Genomic DNA, 19634 nt, shown 5'->3' on the forward strand with positions numbered 1-19634 from the left:
AGGTTACGAGGATGATTACTTGTAAAATGTAAGAAGGTGTTTCTATCTGTCTCTTTCTTATATAGACTGACATTGATTATTCCTTCCTCCGAGTCAATCCATAAGTCTAAGACATTTATGTGTTTTGAGTTTGAGGACATAGTAAGTTTAAAGTCTGGTGTGTGCTGGTTAATCCACCTATAAAATGCTGCAAGTGACTCTGAGGTGCCTTCCCATATCATGAATATGTCATCTATATATTGTAGCCATTTCTTTATTTGTTCTCGAAATGGATTACTGTTATGAAAAATCCACTTATTTTCAAAGAAATCCATTACTAAGTTGGCAATCTCTGGGGCGAAGCTGCATCCCATTGCGACCCCCTTTATCTGTAAATACATTTCTTTACCAAAGTCGAAAAAATTGCTTTTCAAATATAGGGTAGCGAGGGTCATGATAAATCTAGTGGGAACCTTCTGTGGTGCAAGTCTTTTTTCCAAATATATGCTCATGATTTCCAATGCTTCGTTCTGTGGAATGTTCGTATATAATGCCTCTACATCTAGCGTGACTGGTATTTGTGTTTCTGCATTATAAACATTACCTTCTAAGATGTTTATCATGTGCATCGAGTCTCTTACGTAAGATTGTGTGTCCCATACCAAGGGTTTCAAAAATGTGTCAACGTACTGTGCCGGGGGCTCGAGTATAGAGCCACAAGCTCTATATACGAAGTGAGCACATCACTTTGGGCGCGGATGACGCCCGCACAGAGCCATTCAAAGCCACCTTAAGGCCGGTAGATGTACTGCTCAAAATTTTCTGGATCCAGTCTAACTCCAAGGGCATATTCTAAAGTAAGGGATCTCTGGCTAGAAGTCTCTATCAGATCCCCGTGTTACAAGGGACCTGCATGGACTTCGAGGATTCCTCTTTGCTGTGAGAACTGTGCTTAAGTACACACTATTTAATTAAACCATGCCATAGCGGCAACCTCATAACCCTCCGCTTCCCCAAGTATTACAGAGAACATTGATAATGATCTGTAGTTTCTGAGAACCATGTGCCTCAATTTTGTAATTTTGTAGTGCGTAGAGGCTGTAGTGCTAAATAACATTTAAGGCTGAATCTGAGACCTGTACCCTTGGTCCAATGACCGCCTTGTTTATTTTACAAAAAAACATCTATGTTTTCTGAATCGATAGGACAACAGCACTTAATGAGCTTTATTTGATCATGCCATACTGCAGAAAAGCATCAAAAAATAGTTATCCCCTAAACACGCATAACTTGGAGTAAATTAAAGCTGACACTATCTGCGGTATCAGACTTGTCCAGGAGAAGATATTGTAATTTGTGTTAATATTGATTGCACTTATTATTGGTTTGCTCCTAATAGACATCAGGCTGTAATGCTGGGCCAGACTGCAACTTCTGCCTCTCTCTCTCTCCCTCTCCTTGGGAGGGCTGGTGCCAAAAAAATCTTCTCTCCGTGAGGGAGGTTTTAAGTTCCTTCCATTTCTGGGATGTTCAAGATGCACAGACCAAAGCACACATGGAAGTCAGCAGTCCGGCCCAAGAGGATCCACCAAAATGTGTAGAAAAGTATCCAATCAATAGCACCTAAAAAAAGACTTAATGAGATGTGGGTAACTGTCAGGTGATACGAGGTGATTCATCTGAATACACATTCTCCCTATGAAGTACAAGAGATTTTCAACTCACTAGGCCAAAAGATAGAACATTTCAGGAGTTGGAAGGGACGGGAACATGGCCTTCCAGTAATCCAAGCAGGGAAAAAAGTATTTTCAGCGATGCTGCAACCATGATATGATTCGTTTTTTTTTATTTTTTATTAAAAGTACAATTGACTCGAGTTCCTCTTCAAGTAGGACCCAGTTGGATGAATTTCTGGTTGTGTTTATTAGCCAATGTCTCTTGTCCACTCATTACTTTTTGAACCCTCTCACTCACGGCTATCAGTACAGGTGCATTAAACTAAAAAAGTTCACAGCAGCTATGGTCCTTTAACACAACACACCCATTCTAGCTCTCTTTGCACAGTACAATGCAAGAACTGGAAAAGTCTCCGTCACTAAAACAAATGCTAATTAGTACTTTCATGCCGTTTCAACCTGAATTTATATCGACTAAAGGTCCAATGCAAATAAGTTATTCACCCACAACATTTAACGAGACAGACTTCTTGCTCAATGCTTTGTTAGTTCCATTGCGGATTTGGTGTACTGCACTAGAGTACTGTCAGCCCTGCTCTGAAAAACAGACATGATTCTTAACAGTGGATCATCCAATTGCAGAGAGTTACACTGTCCGATCACAGCTTTCTGACGTAGCTCTTGTAAAAATTCACCTTTCAGGCGGTGAAGCTCTTTTGCCAAGACCTTCTTTTCTTTTGGTGGAACCTTGCCTGAAAAGAAAAAAGACAGAAGAATACTTGAAAATAAGAAGAGAAGCCTAACACAATCTCAACCCACTGACAGATGAAGTGAGTGTTTGATAATAAAGAACAAGAGTTCTCCAGCATGGACCTGCTAAGACCATTTCTCCACTGTTAGACGGATCTCATAAGGGTTTCAAAAACATGCGTAGGTCACCCACTTCATTACAGGCTCTGACCTTTTGTTTCATCCTATCTGACACAGACTATGAAGCCCTAGCCATGCAACAAGTTCCTCAGTTGTCAATTCTAAAAAAACTTCATAGTAACATCCAACTCATTATGATATAGCGGAATGGACAAGTCACACAGTAAAAATCTACAGAAAATCGCCTACCAAGTAAAACAATTTTTTCTGATGGATATTATATTCTGAGTTTTCTTAAGGGGTGCCAAGATACCAGCATTAGATAGTGCTGTAAGGCAGCAGGTATGAATTTAAGCAATTTACCTGGAGTTTCAAAAAAAAGGTGCCACAAAAAGATAAGACAACTTCCACCCATTTTTACTGATCCACCACAAAATCTACATAGGCAGAGGGTGGAGCTAAATTAAAAAAACAAAAAAACGAATCAATCTCTCAGGAGTGGAGTTGAAGGTCATAGGGCCAGCAGAGGAGGCCAGGTCACGGGCAGTTTACAGCAGTGGGCCATATTTTCGTGCAGCATAGCACGGTCCTCTGCCCAACCGTAGGGGGCTCAACCAAGAATCTAGTAGGGTAAGATTTCCCTGGCACCCTGTACACTCTGTAATGCAGAGGGTATAGTTGCCACAACACTATTAGACTGGGTACTTACATTCACATACCTTTTGGTTCGCAATCAGGTGTAGGTTAGGTGTCACACTCTTGGTCCTGATGAATTTAAGAGCCAGTTGGATCATTTTTAGAAATGGGGTCTCTGGTTGGCAGTGGTTTGCACTGTGTCCAAGTAGGGACCCTCACTCTAGTCAGGGTAAGGGAGCCCCACAGCTAAGATAACCCCTGTTCACCCCCACTGTTGCTTGCACAAGCAGTCCGGCTTATCTCAGAGGCAATGTGTAAAGTATTTGTAAATACACACAGTAACACAGTGAAAACACCACAATAGTACTCCACACCAGTTGAGACAAATAGTCAATAGTAAAACAAGACCAAAACGACAAAAATCCAACATACTGAAGTAAAGATATCATTTTTTAAAGGTCTAAAAGAATCAATGGTTATGTCCTGTTAGCACAGAGTACCTGGGATGCATCAAAAACAGACGACACAGGCTGGAAAGGAGGCATTGCATCAGAAAAGCAAACAATGTGTCTATTCTTTTCTTGAAGGTGAAACGATGCATCGATTCTTTCCTCGCAAGTGAGGCGATATGTTTGTTCCTTACTCTAGTGCAGGGGTTGGGGGGGGGGAGGTCGATGAGAAAATGACACCCAGGGACGATGCATGGAAAATCCAGAGGGGCTATGCTAATGGATCCGCGCTGAAACAAGCGCTGTGTCGATTCTAAGGTCGGTGCTGCGTCCATTTTTCAGCCGCGGGGCAGGCACTGCGTCAATTTTTTCTGCAGTAGCGTGCAGATGAGTAGCTTTTCTTCTTCAGGTCACCAGCATCCACTTCAAGGGCCCAGGGACTGGATTTGGCAGCACTTGGCAAGTCAGGACTCTCAGTAGAAGAGCCCAGGCACTGGCAGATGAAGTCTTTGATGTCCCTGAGACTTCTAACAGGAGGCTAGCTCAGTTCAAGCCCTTGGAGAACCTTGGAAAGCAGGATGTAGAAAGCAAAGTCCATTCCTTTCACCCCCAGCACAGAAGCAGCAGGCCAGAATAACAAAGCAACAGGCAGAGTGGCAGTCCCTCCTACAGCATCCAGCTCTTGTTCCTGGCAGAATGTCCTCAGTCCAGAAGTGTTCTAAAGTTGTGGCCTCAGAGGTGCTATCCTTATACTCATTTCTGCTTTTGAAGTAGGCAATCTTCAAAGGAAAGTCTTTGCAGTGCATAAGACACTGCCTTTCCTGCCCTACGCCCAGACACGCTCCAGGGGGATGGAGACTGCTTTGTGCAAGGACAGACACAGCCCTATTCAGGTGAAAGTGCCAGCTCCTCCCACCACTCTAGCCCAGGAAGGCCCATCAGGTTATGCAAGGCACACCTCAGCTCCCTTTGGGTGAATGTCTAGAGTGAATTCACAAATTGCCCAACTGTCATCCGGGCAGAAATGTGTAATCCACAGCCAGGCAGAAGCACAGAAGGGTAATGCAAGAAAATGCCCACTTTCTAAAAGTGGAATTTTCAAACTTACAATTTAAAAACCAACTTCAATGAAAAATTAATTTTCAAATTGTGAGCTCAGACCCCAAACTCCATATCTCTATCGGCTCCCAATGGGAATTTGCACTTAAAAGATATTTCAAGTCAATCCCCATGTTACCCCGCAGGAGAGAGAGGCCTTGCAATGGTAAAAAACAAAGTTAGCAGTATTTCACTATCAGGACATGTAAAACAGACCAGTACATATCCTATCTTTTAAATACACTGCACCCTGCCCAGGGGGCTGCCTTTGGCCTACCTTAGGGGTGACTTACATGTAGTAAAAGTGAAGGTTTGGGCCTGGCGAGTGAGTGCATTGGCCAGATCGAACGGACAGTTAAAACTGCACACACATACACAGACATGTTTACAGGGCTACTGGTGTGTGGCACAATCAGTGCTGCAGGCCCACTAGTAGTATTTGATTTACAGGCCCTGGGCACACACACTTGGCACTGTACTAGGGACTTATTAGTAAATCATATATGCCAATCATGGATAAACCAATCTCCAATAGCACTTAGACAGGGAGTACTTGCACTTTAACACTAGTCAGCAGGAGTAAAGTGCCCAGAGTCCTAAAGCTAGCAAAAACTAATTTCAGCACAGGATTAAAAACAGGTCAGGAGTCAAAAAGACAGGGGAAGCGCTGACAGGTCTAAAACACATTGTGTGAGCTGTGAGGTTCATTGTCTCCTAGCACAGCCATTCTCTGTTTTTAACTCATGTCAAGGGGGCCATCATATTAAATTACTCTGTGTACCCCTTAGACGTTTTAACACAGTGATCTCATCATCCTACACACATTATTCCCTCACTTGCATTAATCATCACAGCATTTTCTCACTGAAGATCACCCCCGCAAACCTGATGATGAAGCATGACACCCATCTGAGTGTGTGAGGGCCCTTGCTTCTGATCTACCAGAACCCCCAATCTGGTTGATCAGCCACCCCACTACTCTGACAGCTTCCTATGTCCCCCCATCACACCTCTCCCTTTTTTCCTGGAGGAACAGCATACTCTTTCGGTAAGAGGTCTTCAGGAAGCTGCATGAATTACTTTATCTGGCAGAAAAAACATTACCAAAGCTAACAACTTGTCCTTCTAATGCGTGATACTCAAAGTAGGGCCTGGGGACTACATGTGGCCCTCCTAATGTTTACATGCAGACCCCGGTCAACAGCAGCACTGGGATGCTGATTACTGAAGTTAAAGACACAAAGTGATTAAGTTGTCCTGCACTGCTTTATTTCAGGAACACCTTCATTTTTCAAGACATCTTGCTGCAAAAGTGTAAAAATATTATAAGGTTTCTTCAAAATTCAAAAAGTGTATTTTATTAACATGCACAACCGTTTCAACTTAGTACACGGGTTATATCAGTGCACTGATATATATATATATTTCTTTTTAAAGGGATAGTTTTCAAACATGAATCCAGAAACATTCATGTTCCTTCCCCTCTTCCCCCCCCTCCCCCCCCACCACCATGAAAACAATGGCAAAAGTGAAATAAGACACAAGCCAGTTGCCAGGGGGAATCTTTGGGTGGCCTGGGTTCCTATAATACATAACCAAAATTATAGTTTACTAAATCAAATACATGAGAAGGTTTTGTTCGCTCTCGTCCTGAAGTCATGCATTTTAAAGTCCTCTTAAATGAAATAATGAAGAATAAGGAGGAAAAGTGAAATAAAATGATTGTCTAGAAACACACAATTTGGTAAAGTGGGAAGCTGTAATAAATAACAGGTTTCTGGGTTTCAAACAGTGCAGTTTAGCTGGTAGATGTATAAGCTTCGCTTCCTCTACACCCACCATACCTCCACCTCCCATTCCCCCACTCCCTAAACACCCCTACCGATGCCACTGTGGTAGCATGAATGCGGCCTTCGGTGATATCACATACCAAACTTTGTGGCCTCTGGGAAAATGTTTGTAAGTAGCCATGTTCTATTAAATAGTTGCTTTGTATCTCTCCAATTCCTAAAACATTTCTGAAAGAGGAAGGGGTTAGAATACTAATATGAATCGGATGCTTTGTTAAACTGGGATTGCACCCGGTCCTCTGTATGAAGGCAGTAAGTTTTAGACAAGCAATTTAGGAAGACCATTTAACTTCCTGACAAATAGTTGGACCCTCAAAAAGGAAAGCAGGTGCTTTCACTCTTGTTAAGTGGGCCCGAAATCCACAGGCTGAGTCTTTAATGTTAGCACTTGAAATTACTCTTTCCTTTGCAGTTTTTTCCAGTCTGTGGCTTCAAAACTTAAAAAGAGGATGTCACAGACCCCAAAATCGTTTGTCCTATGAATAAAACGACTAAGGAGAAATGAAGCATGACAGCGAGATTAGCTGTGGAACATATCAATCCAAAATGACGTTCAATAACAAGTATTGGCATAGCCAATAGGTCTTGCGTTTTGGATGCGAATGCACTATTTTTGCGTTTCTATTATGTTATTGTTTAGCATCTCGCATTGCCACTACAAGAAAAACACACACCCAGATATGTGTGTGACGCTGTATTCACTCGCATCGAAAATATTAAAAGATGTTTGGGGGGCTGTGTTCAGAGCATTAGCCAGCTCTTTGTATTAGACTACCGATGTTTTGTGAATGGCATACGACCGCCAGCTTTATCAGAAGCAATAAGCTCCGGGTGGTGGGTAGGTATGGGGGAGACGAGAGAGAGGGGTAGAGGTGTAGAGAGGGGTAGGGCTGTGGAGAGAGAGGGGTAGAGGTAGAGAGAGGGGGTAGAGGTGGAGAGGGGGGGAGGTAGAGAGAGAGATCTTGTGGAGAGGTACAGGTAGAGAGAGCGGGGCAGAGATAGAGAGGTAGAGAGAGAGTTAGAGGGAGGGGTAGAGGTAGAGAGAGAGGTAGAGGGAGAGAGAGATAGAGATAGAGCAAGAGGGGTAAAGGTAGAACGAGGGATAGAGGTAGAGAGAGAGGGGATAGAGGTAGAGAGGGAGTAGAGGTATAGAGAAAGGTAGAGGTATAGGGAGGTAGAGGTGTAGAGGTAGAGGGTGTAAAGGGAGAGAGGAAGAGAGGGAGTTAGAGGTAGGTAGAGATGGGGTAAAGAAGGAGGTTAGAGGCAGAGGTGAAGGTAGAGGTGTAGAGATGTAGATGTATAGCTAGAGGTCTAGAGAGGTAGGGGTATAGGTAGAGGTGTAGAGAGATACAGAAGTAGAGATGTAGAGGCAGTTGGAGGTAGAAAGGCAGAGCTAAAGAGAGAGATAGAGGTGTAGAGAGGTAGTGGTGTACAGAGAGGTAGAGGTAGAAAGAAGTGTAGAGAGGAGGCAGAGGTAGAGAGAGGGGTGGAGATGGAGAGGTATAGGTAGATGCGTAGAGAGGTAGAGGTATAGGGAGGTAGAAGTAGAGAGGTAAAAGTAGGTAGAGAAGTAGAGAGAGAGGGAGAGGGAGCGACAGGTAGAAAGAGGGGGTAGAGAGAGAAGAGGGGTAGAGGTAGAGAGAGGAGGGGTAGAGGTATAGAGAAAGGTAGAGATATAGAGATAAAAGTACAGAGAGAGGTAGAGAGGGGGTGGAGAGACGGGGTAAGGGAAGGGGTAATTCGAGATAGGGGTAGAGAAGGGTAGGTGTAGAGAGAGGTAGAGGGAGAGAGGTAGAAAGAGAGGGAAAGGGGGAGAGGGGTAGAGGTAGAGAAGGGTAGAATTAGAGGTAGAGGTGTAGAGAGGTGGGGGTAAAGGTAGAGGTGTATAGAGAAGTAGAGAGGTAGAAGTATAGGTAGAGGTGTATAGAGAAGTAGAGAGGTAGAAGTAGAGAGGTAGAGGTAGAGAGAGAGAGAGAGAGAGAGAGAGAGATAGAGGTGTAGAGAGGTAGAGGTATAGAGGGAGAGAGATTATGAGGTAGAGAGAGGGGTAGAGGTATACGTGTAGAGAGGTAGTGGTGTAGATAGAGGGAGGTAGAGCGGTAGAGGGATGTAGAGGTAGAGTTAAGTAGAGAGAGAGGTATAGAGAGACAGAGGTGGAGAGTGGGGATAGAAAGTGAGGTAGAACTAGAGAGGTCGAGGTAGTGAGAGAGAGGTAAAGGCAGCGACAGAGCTGTAGATAAAAGGGAGAGATACCCAAGAATAAAGCGCCATTGCTGTGTTCGAAGTGCAGCGAGAGAGGGAGATATCCAAGAATAAGGCACCATCACGCTCAAAGTGGAGAGGGAGAGAGAGATATCCAAGAAGAAAGAGCCATCACTGCACTTGAAGTGGAGAAAGTGAGATATCCAAGAACAAAGTGCCATCACAAACGAAACCTGAAACCTTTGGTGTGTTTTCACTGGTGTGGTATGAACACCTTGCTATGAACAACCAAAAAAGTAAACTAAAGCTGCAATGCAGAGGCGGGAGGGGCCATCACATGCTGCAACAGGCGGAAGCATGAACGTAGTGTGATGGCCAACAAAAATGTTCTCTTAGTAAAATCGCCTCAGAGGCAACTAAGCACACAAAGGTGGGACATTTAGATAAATGCACCAATAAAAATGAAGCATTTAAGACCAGCACAACAAAGAACGAATGACAATAGTGGGCGTGGTTAATAAAGCATGTCTTGCAGACAGTGCATGTGTGCTGCCACAGGCCTGACCTAAAAAAGAAAACTGGATTCTTATTATAACTGTCTTTAGAGAATACAGTAAGTGGAGGATAAGTACAAAAGGCTTGTATCTCATTTACCCTTCTTGCCCTGGTTGTGGGCACCTCTAAAAATGTTGTTTACATAGACATTGATTTGAAAACAATGCATGCTTGATTACGGGAACACGAACAGTCCAAACTATAGCACCAGCACAACAAGCAGAACAACTCAACATTATACCCAACAACAATAGCCAACCAGAGAACAGTGAACATTACTTAAAAATCATTTCTTGGAATGCTGCGGGTCTGAAGAGCCTCCTAAATCACAATGTAGCCCAATAACACCTAGCAAATGGGGACATATTATGCCTACTAGAAACCTGGTCAACCTGCCCACTGACTGTTACATGTTTCTATGAAACTCAACAGCCTGCTATAAAAAGAAACATTTTTGGGGGACCCTCCGGAGGCTTCTCGATCTACTTAAACGTCAGCTTAGACTTTCTAGTTAGCATAGTACCTACCAATAACCAAATGCTACAAATAAAAAGATTGGAAATCCTGACATCAAAAGTTCACGAGTCAAAAATTATCATAGTTAACCTTTACTTCAGCAAATTTGGCCAAGCAAAGACAGGAAGTGTGGCACAACTAGTTGACACACTAGATGGAGCAGTCTGCGACCACAGTGGCTTTAGTATCATAATTTGTGGAGATTTTAATCATAGATCGCTATGAACAAGAGCGGACTTGATCCGCCCGGAATGCCCTGCCAGCCGTCAACTTCAACAATTCTTCGAAAAACATGGCCTTGTCTCCATTCAGCACTCATAAAAAGTCAGTACCTTCGCACAACAGTTCCCGAAAGCTTTTCAGAATAAGAGCACCTTAGACTATGTTCTCTACTGAGGAAATTATAGACTATCTAACAGCTTTTGAAATCCCAATACTAAAGGCAAGTGACCATTTTCCCCTTATAGCAACCTTCGAGATGCATCCAAGGCGCCCCAAATTGTACAAATCAATTGGTATGCCTCAGGGGGAAGAAGAAACACAAATAATCAGACAAATAAAATTGGGACCCATTGCATCCCAAGGACATAACCAATGGTTAAACGCCAACAGCCCATCTCTTTTGTTCTTACCCAGGGACTCACTCCGAACTAAATGGCCAGACATCACCTACATCACACGCAGGATCCTCCAGCATACCCCAATGGCATTTTGCAAAAAACCCTCGTCAAGATTCCATAGGAGAGAGTAAGTCGAATCTAGCCAGATTGAGAAGATCACTCGGAAAAATGAGCGACCCCATAATAAAATAAGAGCCATTATCAAAATTACAGAAACATGCTAACCACCACAAGCAGCTGATATGGTCTATAAAATGCCAACAAGCGGAAAAGAAGTTTGTTTACATCTACTCTGACAAGAAAACACAATCACGGCAAGCAATGGAGATGCATCAAAAGCAAGATCAACAAACATGACCAACATAACGCGATAAATGGAGCTTCCTGGGTAGAACATGTAAACAAAACTCTATTCAACTGACCACTTTTTCTCAAGCACAACCAGAGGAGAAACCAGACATCAATTAACATCAAACAGTCATGGGACTTGCTCCCCCTCCAGGAGGGATTGCTAGCATTCTGCTCAGAATGAGGTCGTCAGGGGCTCCTGGTCCAAACGGAATCCCTGCATACATCTACAAAGAAGATCCGAACCTCTGGTAACCAATCCTTTTCTGCACTGTATTGCTCCTGCCTGGATTCCCAGGAAGTACCACCGAACTGGAGAGGCTCAATACTACACCCCATTTACAAAAAGGGGGACAGGCAAGACCCCACCAATTATTGCCTCATTGCACTCCTGGATGTGCCTTAGTCCTTCTGGAAGAACTGCAAAACTGGGCAGAGGCCAAAGAGTTATGAACACTAAACCAAACTGGCTTCACGGCGAATTGTGCAACCACGGACAACAACGTAACCCTTTCCTTTCTAGTTCATGGGGCTGTTGCTAAAATATACCCCCCTCTTTTTGCAGGTTTCATAGATTACTCCGCAGCATTTGATGCCGTGGACAGGAATCTACTATGGAATAAGCTAAAAAAGTGGGGCATCTCAAATAACCTCCTAAGGGCAATAACGTTGTTATATACATCTCCCTGGGTGAGGGTCAAGCTGTCACCCTCCACAGTCACCAACGAGATTCCTACCACCAACGGGCTAAAACAAGGCTGCGTTCTGGCACTGCTTCTATTCAACCTCTACACCGCGGATATGCCACAGGCACTAAAACAAGTCAATATGATACCGCCGAAAACTAGCAATCAAAAGATCACCTTGCTACAGTACGCAGATGATATCGTCCTGTTGGACTATTCCTAAGTTGGCTTACAAAAAGCACTAACAGCACTGCATAGCTACAATACAGCAAACAAAATGACGGCAAATGCTACTAAAACTAAAGTAGTAATTTACGGCGGGTCACTGAAATACCAGCATTTTCGCTGGAAATTGGGGCCACTTATCGTTAGGACGACAGACATGTACAACTATCTGGGAGTTTGTCGCTCAGCCAAGAGTAATGCCCAAAGCCCACCTTCAACATCTGAAGGCAAAGGCTGATTATATAACAATTAGAATATGCCAACTCAATAGAAAGCCCTTCTGCTAAATTAATCCTTCAAACTCTTAAAGCCACTTTTCTTTTGTCAATGAACTATGGTCACAAAGCATTCCCAGGCCAATCCGCCGCAGATAAAAGCTCCAGGTTAAAATCTACAAAAGAGTTTTTAAGCTGCCACAATATATAAGAAGTAATCTAATAAGGCTGGAATTTGGTTCGGAGGACATTCATGGCCCCACCTAACACTCTGAAGTCAGTCCTCTGCTACATTTTCGACACAAATACGAACACTTGGTCACAATATCTACCTGCAGCTTTGAACAATCTCCAAATTGACCAAGTAGAACTCATCAGGTTGGCCCCGTTACACATGGCTATCAAACCTGTGATTAAAAAACAGATAAGTCTACAACACTCAGGGTCCCTGCTATGATATAGTAGCTCATCCAGGGGAGTTTAGCAATTACAAATAACAAAGCTACTCTTCAAATTTTACTGTAAGGATATAAATAGGAAACAAACAAACTGCTATGTTTTTTTATAGGTATGTCAAAACATTATTGTCTCACAAATCCCAGCATAATAGTTATATACATGACATATTTCTTTACTTAGTTCGTAGAATATCTAGCAGCACATTATATGTACCTATTTATTCTATTCATTTAGGCGAACTTGATGCCATATACTTCTTTGACATATGTATTGTATTTATAACACATAATAACAGTGAATATATCAAAAACACTAATGTACACATGATCATAAAAACTGTACAAAACTGATATTCCACCCCACTGTGGACCACAAACAACAATAATACCTATACCTCATTCACACACTATCATAACCAAACTCAACCCTCATGTCATAAAATCTGTGAATGGTTCAAAGACTAATACAAACATGCTTTTATAGTTCATTCAGACAAACAACAACACAATGATATAGAAATAAGTATATATATTCAAATATATCAATTTATATTTAGAAACTTCTTCATAACAATTCATGGAATAAAAAAAAAAGTTAATTAGGGATATGTCGGCAAGATCAATGAGACGGAGTTTCGGAACACACTGCCTATGCGCGTTTCGGTATCCCTCTCATAGGGAGGCCACATTCATCAGGGCGGTTCCAAAACGGTAGTTCATGTGGGAGGGAGAAAGAAGAAAGGCGAACTGAGATACACGCCACTCTTTGAGAATACAACCACGTCTGTAGATGGTTTCTTATGGGGTAATATTTTGTGGCATTCCGTCATTGGAACAGATCTCCATCAAAATATATCCAAATCCAACAGTCTCCTAACGATACCAGGAACTGCAGTATAATGCGTTATCTCCAGTCGTTGGATTTGTGTCGTTGTTTTGAATCCTTTATAAATATATATATATATATATATATATATATATATATATATATATATATATATATATAGTGATCTTTAGGTTATCACTTGCAGCAACATGAACATTAACAGTGCCGATTAATGGCGTGCAAGAAGCATTAATTGCTTCTTACAAAAACTCCATACAGCTTTTGGCATCACAGCCATATTTTACTCATCCCATCAGGAAAACCTGCAAGACACAAATTGCCTTTGCAAGACTGCTCGGCCTGAGGACAAAAGAGCTAAACCCGAAATGGAGCTCCCTTACCACCTTTGGGTGTTGCAGGCTATGTGACTATAAATCTGAAACCCTTATCCACCTATTGTGCTGCTGTCCGGCCCTAATGGACGCACGTCGCTCCCTCCTAAGACCTCTCTTTCTCCATCATAATCTAAGAACTTGCACAGAGCCAATATCCCTGGTGTTCGCTTCAAAAGGAACCTAAAGACTTAACTCAGTGTCTGTGAAAGACATTTAGCCTAGGTTTTATTCTTAAAAAAAAAACATACATACATATATATATATATATATATATATATATATATATATATATATATATATATATATATATATATATATATTGCATTTTGTTTCCTGTATAATTTTTTTTGTTTGCGAAGATTTTAAGTAATCAAGCAATAAAAAATGATGATGATGATGCTTCTAGAACGCTTCAATCACACGCTTGTGGTTCCGCACAGCAAAAGTTCTGGTCTTACTTTGGAAATTGGTACTGAAGCCTTCATAACAAAAGTCTAATATGTAACGATTCCCCAGAAATGTACTTTGATTGGGTGCAATAAATACCTCCAAGTGCTTCTTTCCCCACAATAATAGGGAATTACATGCAGAATTTGCTGCACATAGGCATTTTTATGCAGGCGAATTTGTTAGTTTTTGCCTGCCAAAACTGACCCAGGAAAATTGTGAGGGTGATTACCTCAAGTGGTTTTCTTCACAAAACTTGTCATTGTAATATATGCGTGACAGGGGTTACCTGAAATATCGGAATGTACTAGGCCACTTGCAAAGAGGGCCAATGTGTTAAATTACAACCATTCCAATCATCAACATCAACCAAAGGTGAGGTATGAGGTAAAAGAAAGGTCGCTTGAATCTTCAATTCTATTTATGATTGCTATCAAACCTCTGCTGTACGATCGAAAGGGCACATGCATGGCAAACGGCCAAACGAGGATTTTCCAACATTTGCACACCATATGGACAAGAACGAAAAATGAAAGAAGCAAAATGTCTTAGCCCAACTTAGCTTAAGACCAGCGGTCCTCCTACTGGGCACCTGACCATTACTGTGAGTCAAGGGCACTCACAATCCACCAGCAGTTTTGTTTGGACTAACTACAACACGTGAAAAAAGCACACAGTTTAGGAGTCATCTAGGATTTAAAAGCGGCTATGATGTTCAAATCAGTTCAGTGTTCCAGTATGGTTTGATTTGTTTAGGTCAGCTACAACAAGTCTTGCTTTCTATAGACATGAACCATCATCAAGGAATTGCAAGGCCTTTAATCAACTTTGAATTCGACTGCTGCAACTCCCATTGGAAGGGTTCCCACAATTCCAAATTGCATGCCTGAAGCAACTTCAGAACACAGCAGCATATCTGATACTAAAGATCAAAAAATATGACAGCATTTCAATGGCATAAAGTCAAAATACATTAAGTATAAGATGACATTTATTTTTTCGATCCAGAATAAACAAGGTCAAGTTGCCTGGAATTAATGGAGGCCCTATGTACTATTCTCAGTGGAGAGGGATTAGCAGGTTCTCAGTCCTGGGTCCAATACTATTTTTTCACTTATTTCAGAAAAATGCAAGGTTATTTAAAACTGTTGCACATTTAAACGTAAAAGCAGTGTTAAAATACAGAAATTTACAATATAAATTAGTCTGGCACACAAATAGTCAAACATGAAGTGCAGAAATAACAGTGAAGGATCAGTGCCTTAACTGGAATGTGCAGTGTTGTAATTAAAATAGGTTACTTGTTTAACCTGTTCTGTGCCTTGGACGAGGTGACCTCGTCCAAGGCTACAGTTCCCCTGTGCCTTGGATGAGGTCACCTCGTCCAAGGCACAGGGGAACTTGGGGGAGAGCTAGCACACCCCCGTGCACCCCCCTCCCCCCCAAGGCAGGGATGGAAGGGGAACACCTTCCCCTTCCACCCCGCCCCCCCCCTGTGACGTCACAGGGGCCTCCCCCATCGCGCTGGAAGCTCTGCTCTGCTTCCAGCGCGATTGAAAGAGAAATGCAAAAGCATTTCTCTTTCAATCACTGGGGGAGGTCCGGAGGGGCTTCAAAGGGAAGGAAAAGTATTTCCTTCCCTTTGAAGTCTCTCCGAGGGTATCAAAAGCCGGATTGCTTGCAATCCGGCTTTTGAAATCCCACTAGACACCAGGGATTTTTTTTAATTTTTTTACTTAAATTCACATAAGGGAGCGACCCCTTGGGCAAGGGTCGCTCCCATGGGGGGCAAATTGTATTTAGACCATTTCTGCCCCCCTGGGGGCAGATTGGCCGAGTTTAGGTCAATCTGCCCCCAAGGGGGCAGAAACCACTAGGCACCGGGGATTTGTTTTTTGGCGCCAATGTCACGCAGGGGGAGCGACCCCGTAGGCAAGGGTCGCTCCCGGGGGGAGGGAGGGTGGGGGGGCAGATTTATTTTAGGCCATTTCTGCCCCCCCTGGGGGCAGATCTGCCTATTATTAGGCTGATCTGCCCCCAGGGGGGGCAGAAACTTCTAGGCGCCAGGGTAATTTTTTTTTTTGTGTTTTTTTTTTTTTTGTTTTTGTTTTTTTAGAGATGGGGAGCGACCCATCAGGCAAGGGTCGCTGCCCTGGGGGGCAAATTGTATTTAGGCCATTTCTGCCCCCCTTGGGGGCAGATTGGCCGATTTTAGGTCAATCTGCCCCCAAGGGGGCAGAAACGACTAGGCACCTGGGATTTGTTTTTTGGTGCCAATGTCACGCAGGGGGTGCGATCCCGTAGGCAAGGGTAGCTCCCGGGGAGGGGGGTGGGTGTTAGGGGGGCAAATTTATTTCAGGCCATTTCTGCCCCCGGGGGGGGGGGGGGGGGGGGGGGGGGGATAGAAACCTCTAGGCGCCAGGGGAATTCTTTTTTTTTTTTTTTTTTTTTTTTTTAGAGATGGGGCGGGGCCCATCAGGCAAGGGTCGCTCCCCTGGGGGGGGCAAATTGGCCGATTTTAGGTCAATCTGCCCCCAAGGGGGCAGATACCGCTAGGCACCGGGGATTTGTTTTTTGGCGCCAATGTCACGCAGGGGGAGCGACCCCGTAGGCAAGGGTCGCTCCCGGGGGGGTGGGGGCAAATTTATTTCAGGCCATTTCTGCCCCGCAGATCGGGGGGGGGCAGAAACCTCTAGGCACCAGGGGAATTTTTTTTTTTTTGTTTTTTTTTGTTTTTTTTAGAGATGGGGAGCGACCCATCAGGCAAGGGTCGCTCCCCTGGGGGGCAGATTGGCCGATTTTACGGGGGATTGGGGGGACAAATTTATTTTAGGGCATTTCTGCCCCCCCCCTCCGGGCCGGCTGAGCTACAGGCCAAACTCCACAGGTAGGCACCTTGCAAAAAACACCTCTGTTTTCTGTGAAAAAATATGTTGTGTCCACGTTGTGTTTTGGGCCACTTCCTTTCATGAGCTCTAGGCCTACCCACAGAAGTACCATTTTTATCGTGAGACTTAGGGGAACGCTGGGTGGAAGGAAATTTGTGGCTCCTCTCAGATTCCAGAACTTTCTGTCACCGAAATGAGAGGAAAAAGGGTTTTTTTGGCCAAATTTTGATGTTTGCAAAGGATTCTGGGTAACATAACCTGGTCAGAGCCCCGCAAGTCACCCCATCTTGGATTCCCCTGGGTTTCTAGTTTTCAAAAATGCGCTGGTTTGCTAGGTTTCCCCAGGTGCCGGCTGAGCTACAGGCCAAAATCCACAGGTAGGCACTGCTTTTTATAAAAATTTGATGTGTCCACGTTGTGTTTTGGGCCCTTTCCTTTCGTGGGCGCTAGTCCTACCCACACAAGTGAGGTATCATTTTTATCGTGAGACTTAGGGGAACGCTGGGTGGAAGGAAATTTGTGGCTCCTCTCAGATTCCAGAACTTTCTGTCACCGAAATGAGAGGAAAAAGGGTTTTTTTGGCCAAATTTTGATGTTTGCAAAGGATTCTGGGTAACATAACCTGGTCAGAGCCCCGCAAGTCACCCCATCTTGGATTCCCCTGGGTTTCTAGTTTTCAAAAATGCGCTGGTTTGCTAGGTTTCCCCAGGTGCCGGCTGAGCTACAGGCCAAAATCCACAGGTAGGCACTGCTTTTTATAAAAATTTGATGTGTCCACGTTGTGTTTTGGGCCCTTTCCTTTCGTGGGCGCTAGTCCTACCCACACAAGTGAGGTATCATTTTTATCGGGAGACTTGGGGGAAAGCTGGGTGGAAGGAAATTTGTGGCTCCTCTCAGATTCCAGAACTTTCTGCCACAGAAATGTGAGGAACATGTGTTTTTTTAGCCAAATTTTGAGGTTTGAAAGGATTCTGGGTAACAGAACCTGGTCCGAGCCCCGCAAGTCACCCCATCTTGGATTCCCCTAGGTCTCTAGTTTTCAGAAAATGCACAGGTTTGGTAGGTTTCCCTAGGTGCCGGCTGAGCTAGAGGCCAAAATCTACAGGTAGGCACTTCGCAAAAAACACCTCTGTTTTCTTTTAAAAATTTGGATGTGTCCACGTTGCGCTTTGGGGCGTTTCCTGTCGCGGGCGCTAGGCCTACCCACACAAGTGAGGTATCATTTTTATCGGGAGACTTGGGGGAACATAGATTAGCAAAACAAGTGTTATTGCCCCTTGTCTTTCTCTACATTTTTTCCTTCCAAATATAGGAGAGTGTGTAAAAAAGACATCTATTTGAGAAATGCCCTGTAATTCACATGCTAGTATGGTCACCCCGGAACTCAGAGATGTGCAAATAACCACTGCTCTTCAACACCTTATCTTGTGCCCTTTTTGGGAATACAAAGGTTTTCTTGATAGCTATTTTTTACCCTTTATATTTCAGCAAATGAATTGCTGTGTACCCGGTATAGAATGAAAATGCACTGCAGGGTGCAGTTCATTTATTGGCTCTGGGTTCCTTGGGTTCTTGATGAACCTACAAGCCCTATATATCCCCGCAACCAGAGGAGTCCAGCAGACGTAACGGTATATTGCTTTCGATAATCTGACATTGCAGGGAAAAGTTACAGAGTAAAACGTAGAGAAACATTTATGTTTTTTTCACCTCAATTTCAATATTTTTCTTTTTCAGTTGTTATTTTCTGTAGGAAACCCTTGTAGGATCTACACAAATGACCCCTTGCTGAATTCAGAATTTTGTATACTTTTCAGAAATGTTTAGGTTTCTGGGATCCAGCATTGGTTTCATGCCCATTTCTGTCACTGACTGGAAGGAGGCTGAAAGCACAAAAAATTGCAAAAATGGGGTATGTCCCAGTAAAATGCCAAAATTGTGTTGAAAAATTGGGTTTTCTGATTCAAGTCTGCTTGTTCCTGAAAACTGAGCAGCTGCTGAGTTTAGCACCGCAAACCCTTTGTTGATGCCATTTTCAGGGGAAAAACCACAAGCCTTCTTCTGCAGCCACTTTTTCCAATTTTTTTGAAAAAAACGAAATTTTCCCTGTATTTTGGCCAATTTCTTGGCCTCCTTCAGGGGAACCCACAAAGTCTGGGTACCTCTAGAATCCCTAGGATGTTGGAAAAAAAGGACGCAAATTTGGCTTGGTTAGCTTATGTGGACAAAAAGTTATGAGGGCCTAAGCGTGAACTGCCCCAAATAGGCAAAAAAAGGCCTGGCACAGGAGGGGGAAAAGCCCTGGCAGCGAAGGGGTTAAGTTCCTTAGGAAGCAGTTTAGGAAACAGCACTAAGTCTGATGGCAGGGGCATACTTGGAAATTAGTCTATGCATTAGAGATTTAGGAGCTTACCTTCAAGCGTGTTTAAGTATTTCACCAACCCGCAGCCAAGTTGTAACTACTCCTTGTTAAAACCAGCCATAATATTGTGTCTGCACATATGCATATCTGTCTGAAGTCAGACTGGCCGAAGGATAGTTGTCCGATCGTCCATGCTACCTTTGCAAATACATAACTGGTGAACCAGCGTCTCTGAAGCTAGTCCGCAAAGCTGGCACAGCCCTGTCATGTCGCTTTGTTTCCATGAAGGAAGGTGTATGTATGCTGGCAAACATCCCATTCGGTACTTCATGA

At 43.5% G+C, this 19634-nt stretch overlaps 1 protein-coding gene across 1 annotated transcript in view; it reads right to left on the reverse strand.

Annotated features, from left to right (window-relative positions):
- Nucleotides 1–1808: 1808 nt before the first annotated feature.
- PSTK (phosphoseryl-tRNA kinase) overlaps nucleotides 1809–19634 on the reverse strand; it is a 97591-nt gene continuing 79765 nt past the window's right edge. Inside the window, exon 6 of the mRNA XM_069239144.1 lies at nucleotides 1809–2407. Within this exon, the coding sequence (XP_069095245.1) occupies nucleotides 2190–2407 (218 nt within the window). The 3' untranslated portion in view covers nucleotides 1809–2189. The remainder of the gene's footprint in view (nucleotides 2408–19634) is intronic.

Source organism: Pleurodeles waltl, chromosome 6, assembly GCF_031143425.1.
Source record: "Pleurodeles waltl isolate 20211129_DDA chromosome 6, aPleWal1.hap1.20221129, whole genome shotgun sequence".
In the NCBI taxonomy this organism is placed as follows: Eukaryota; Metazoa; Chordata; class Amphibia; order Caudata; family Salamandridae; genus Pleurodeles; species Pleurodeles waltl.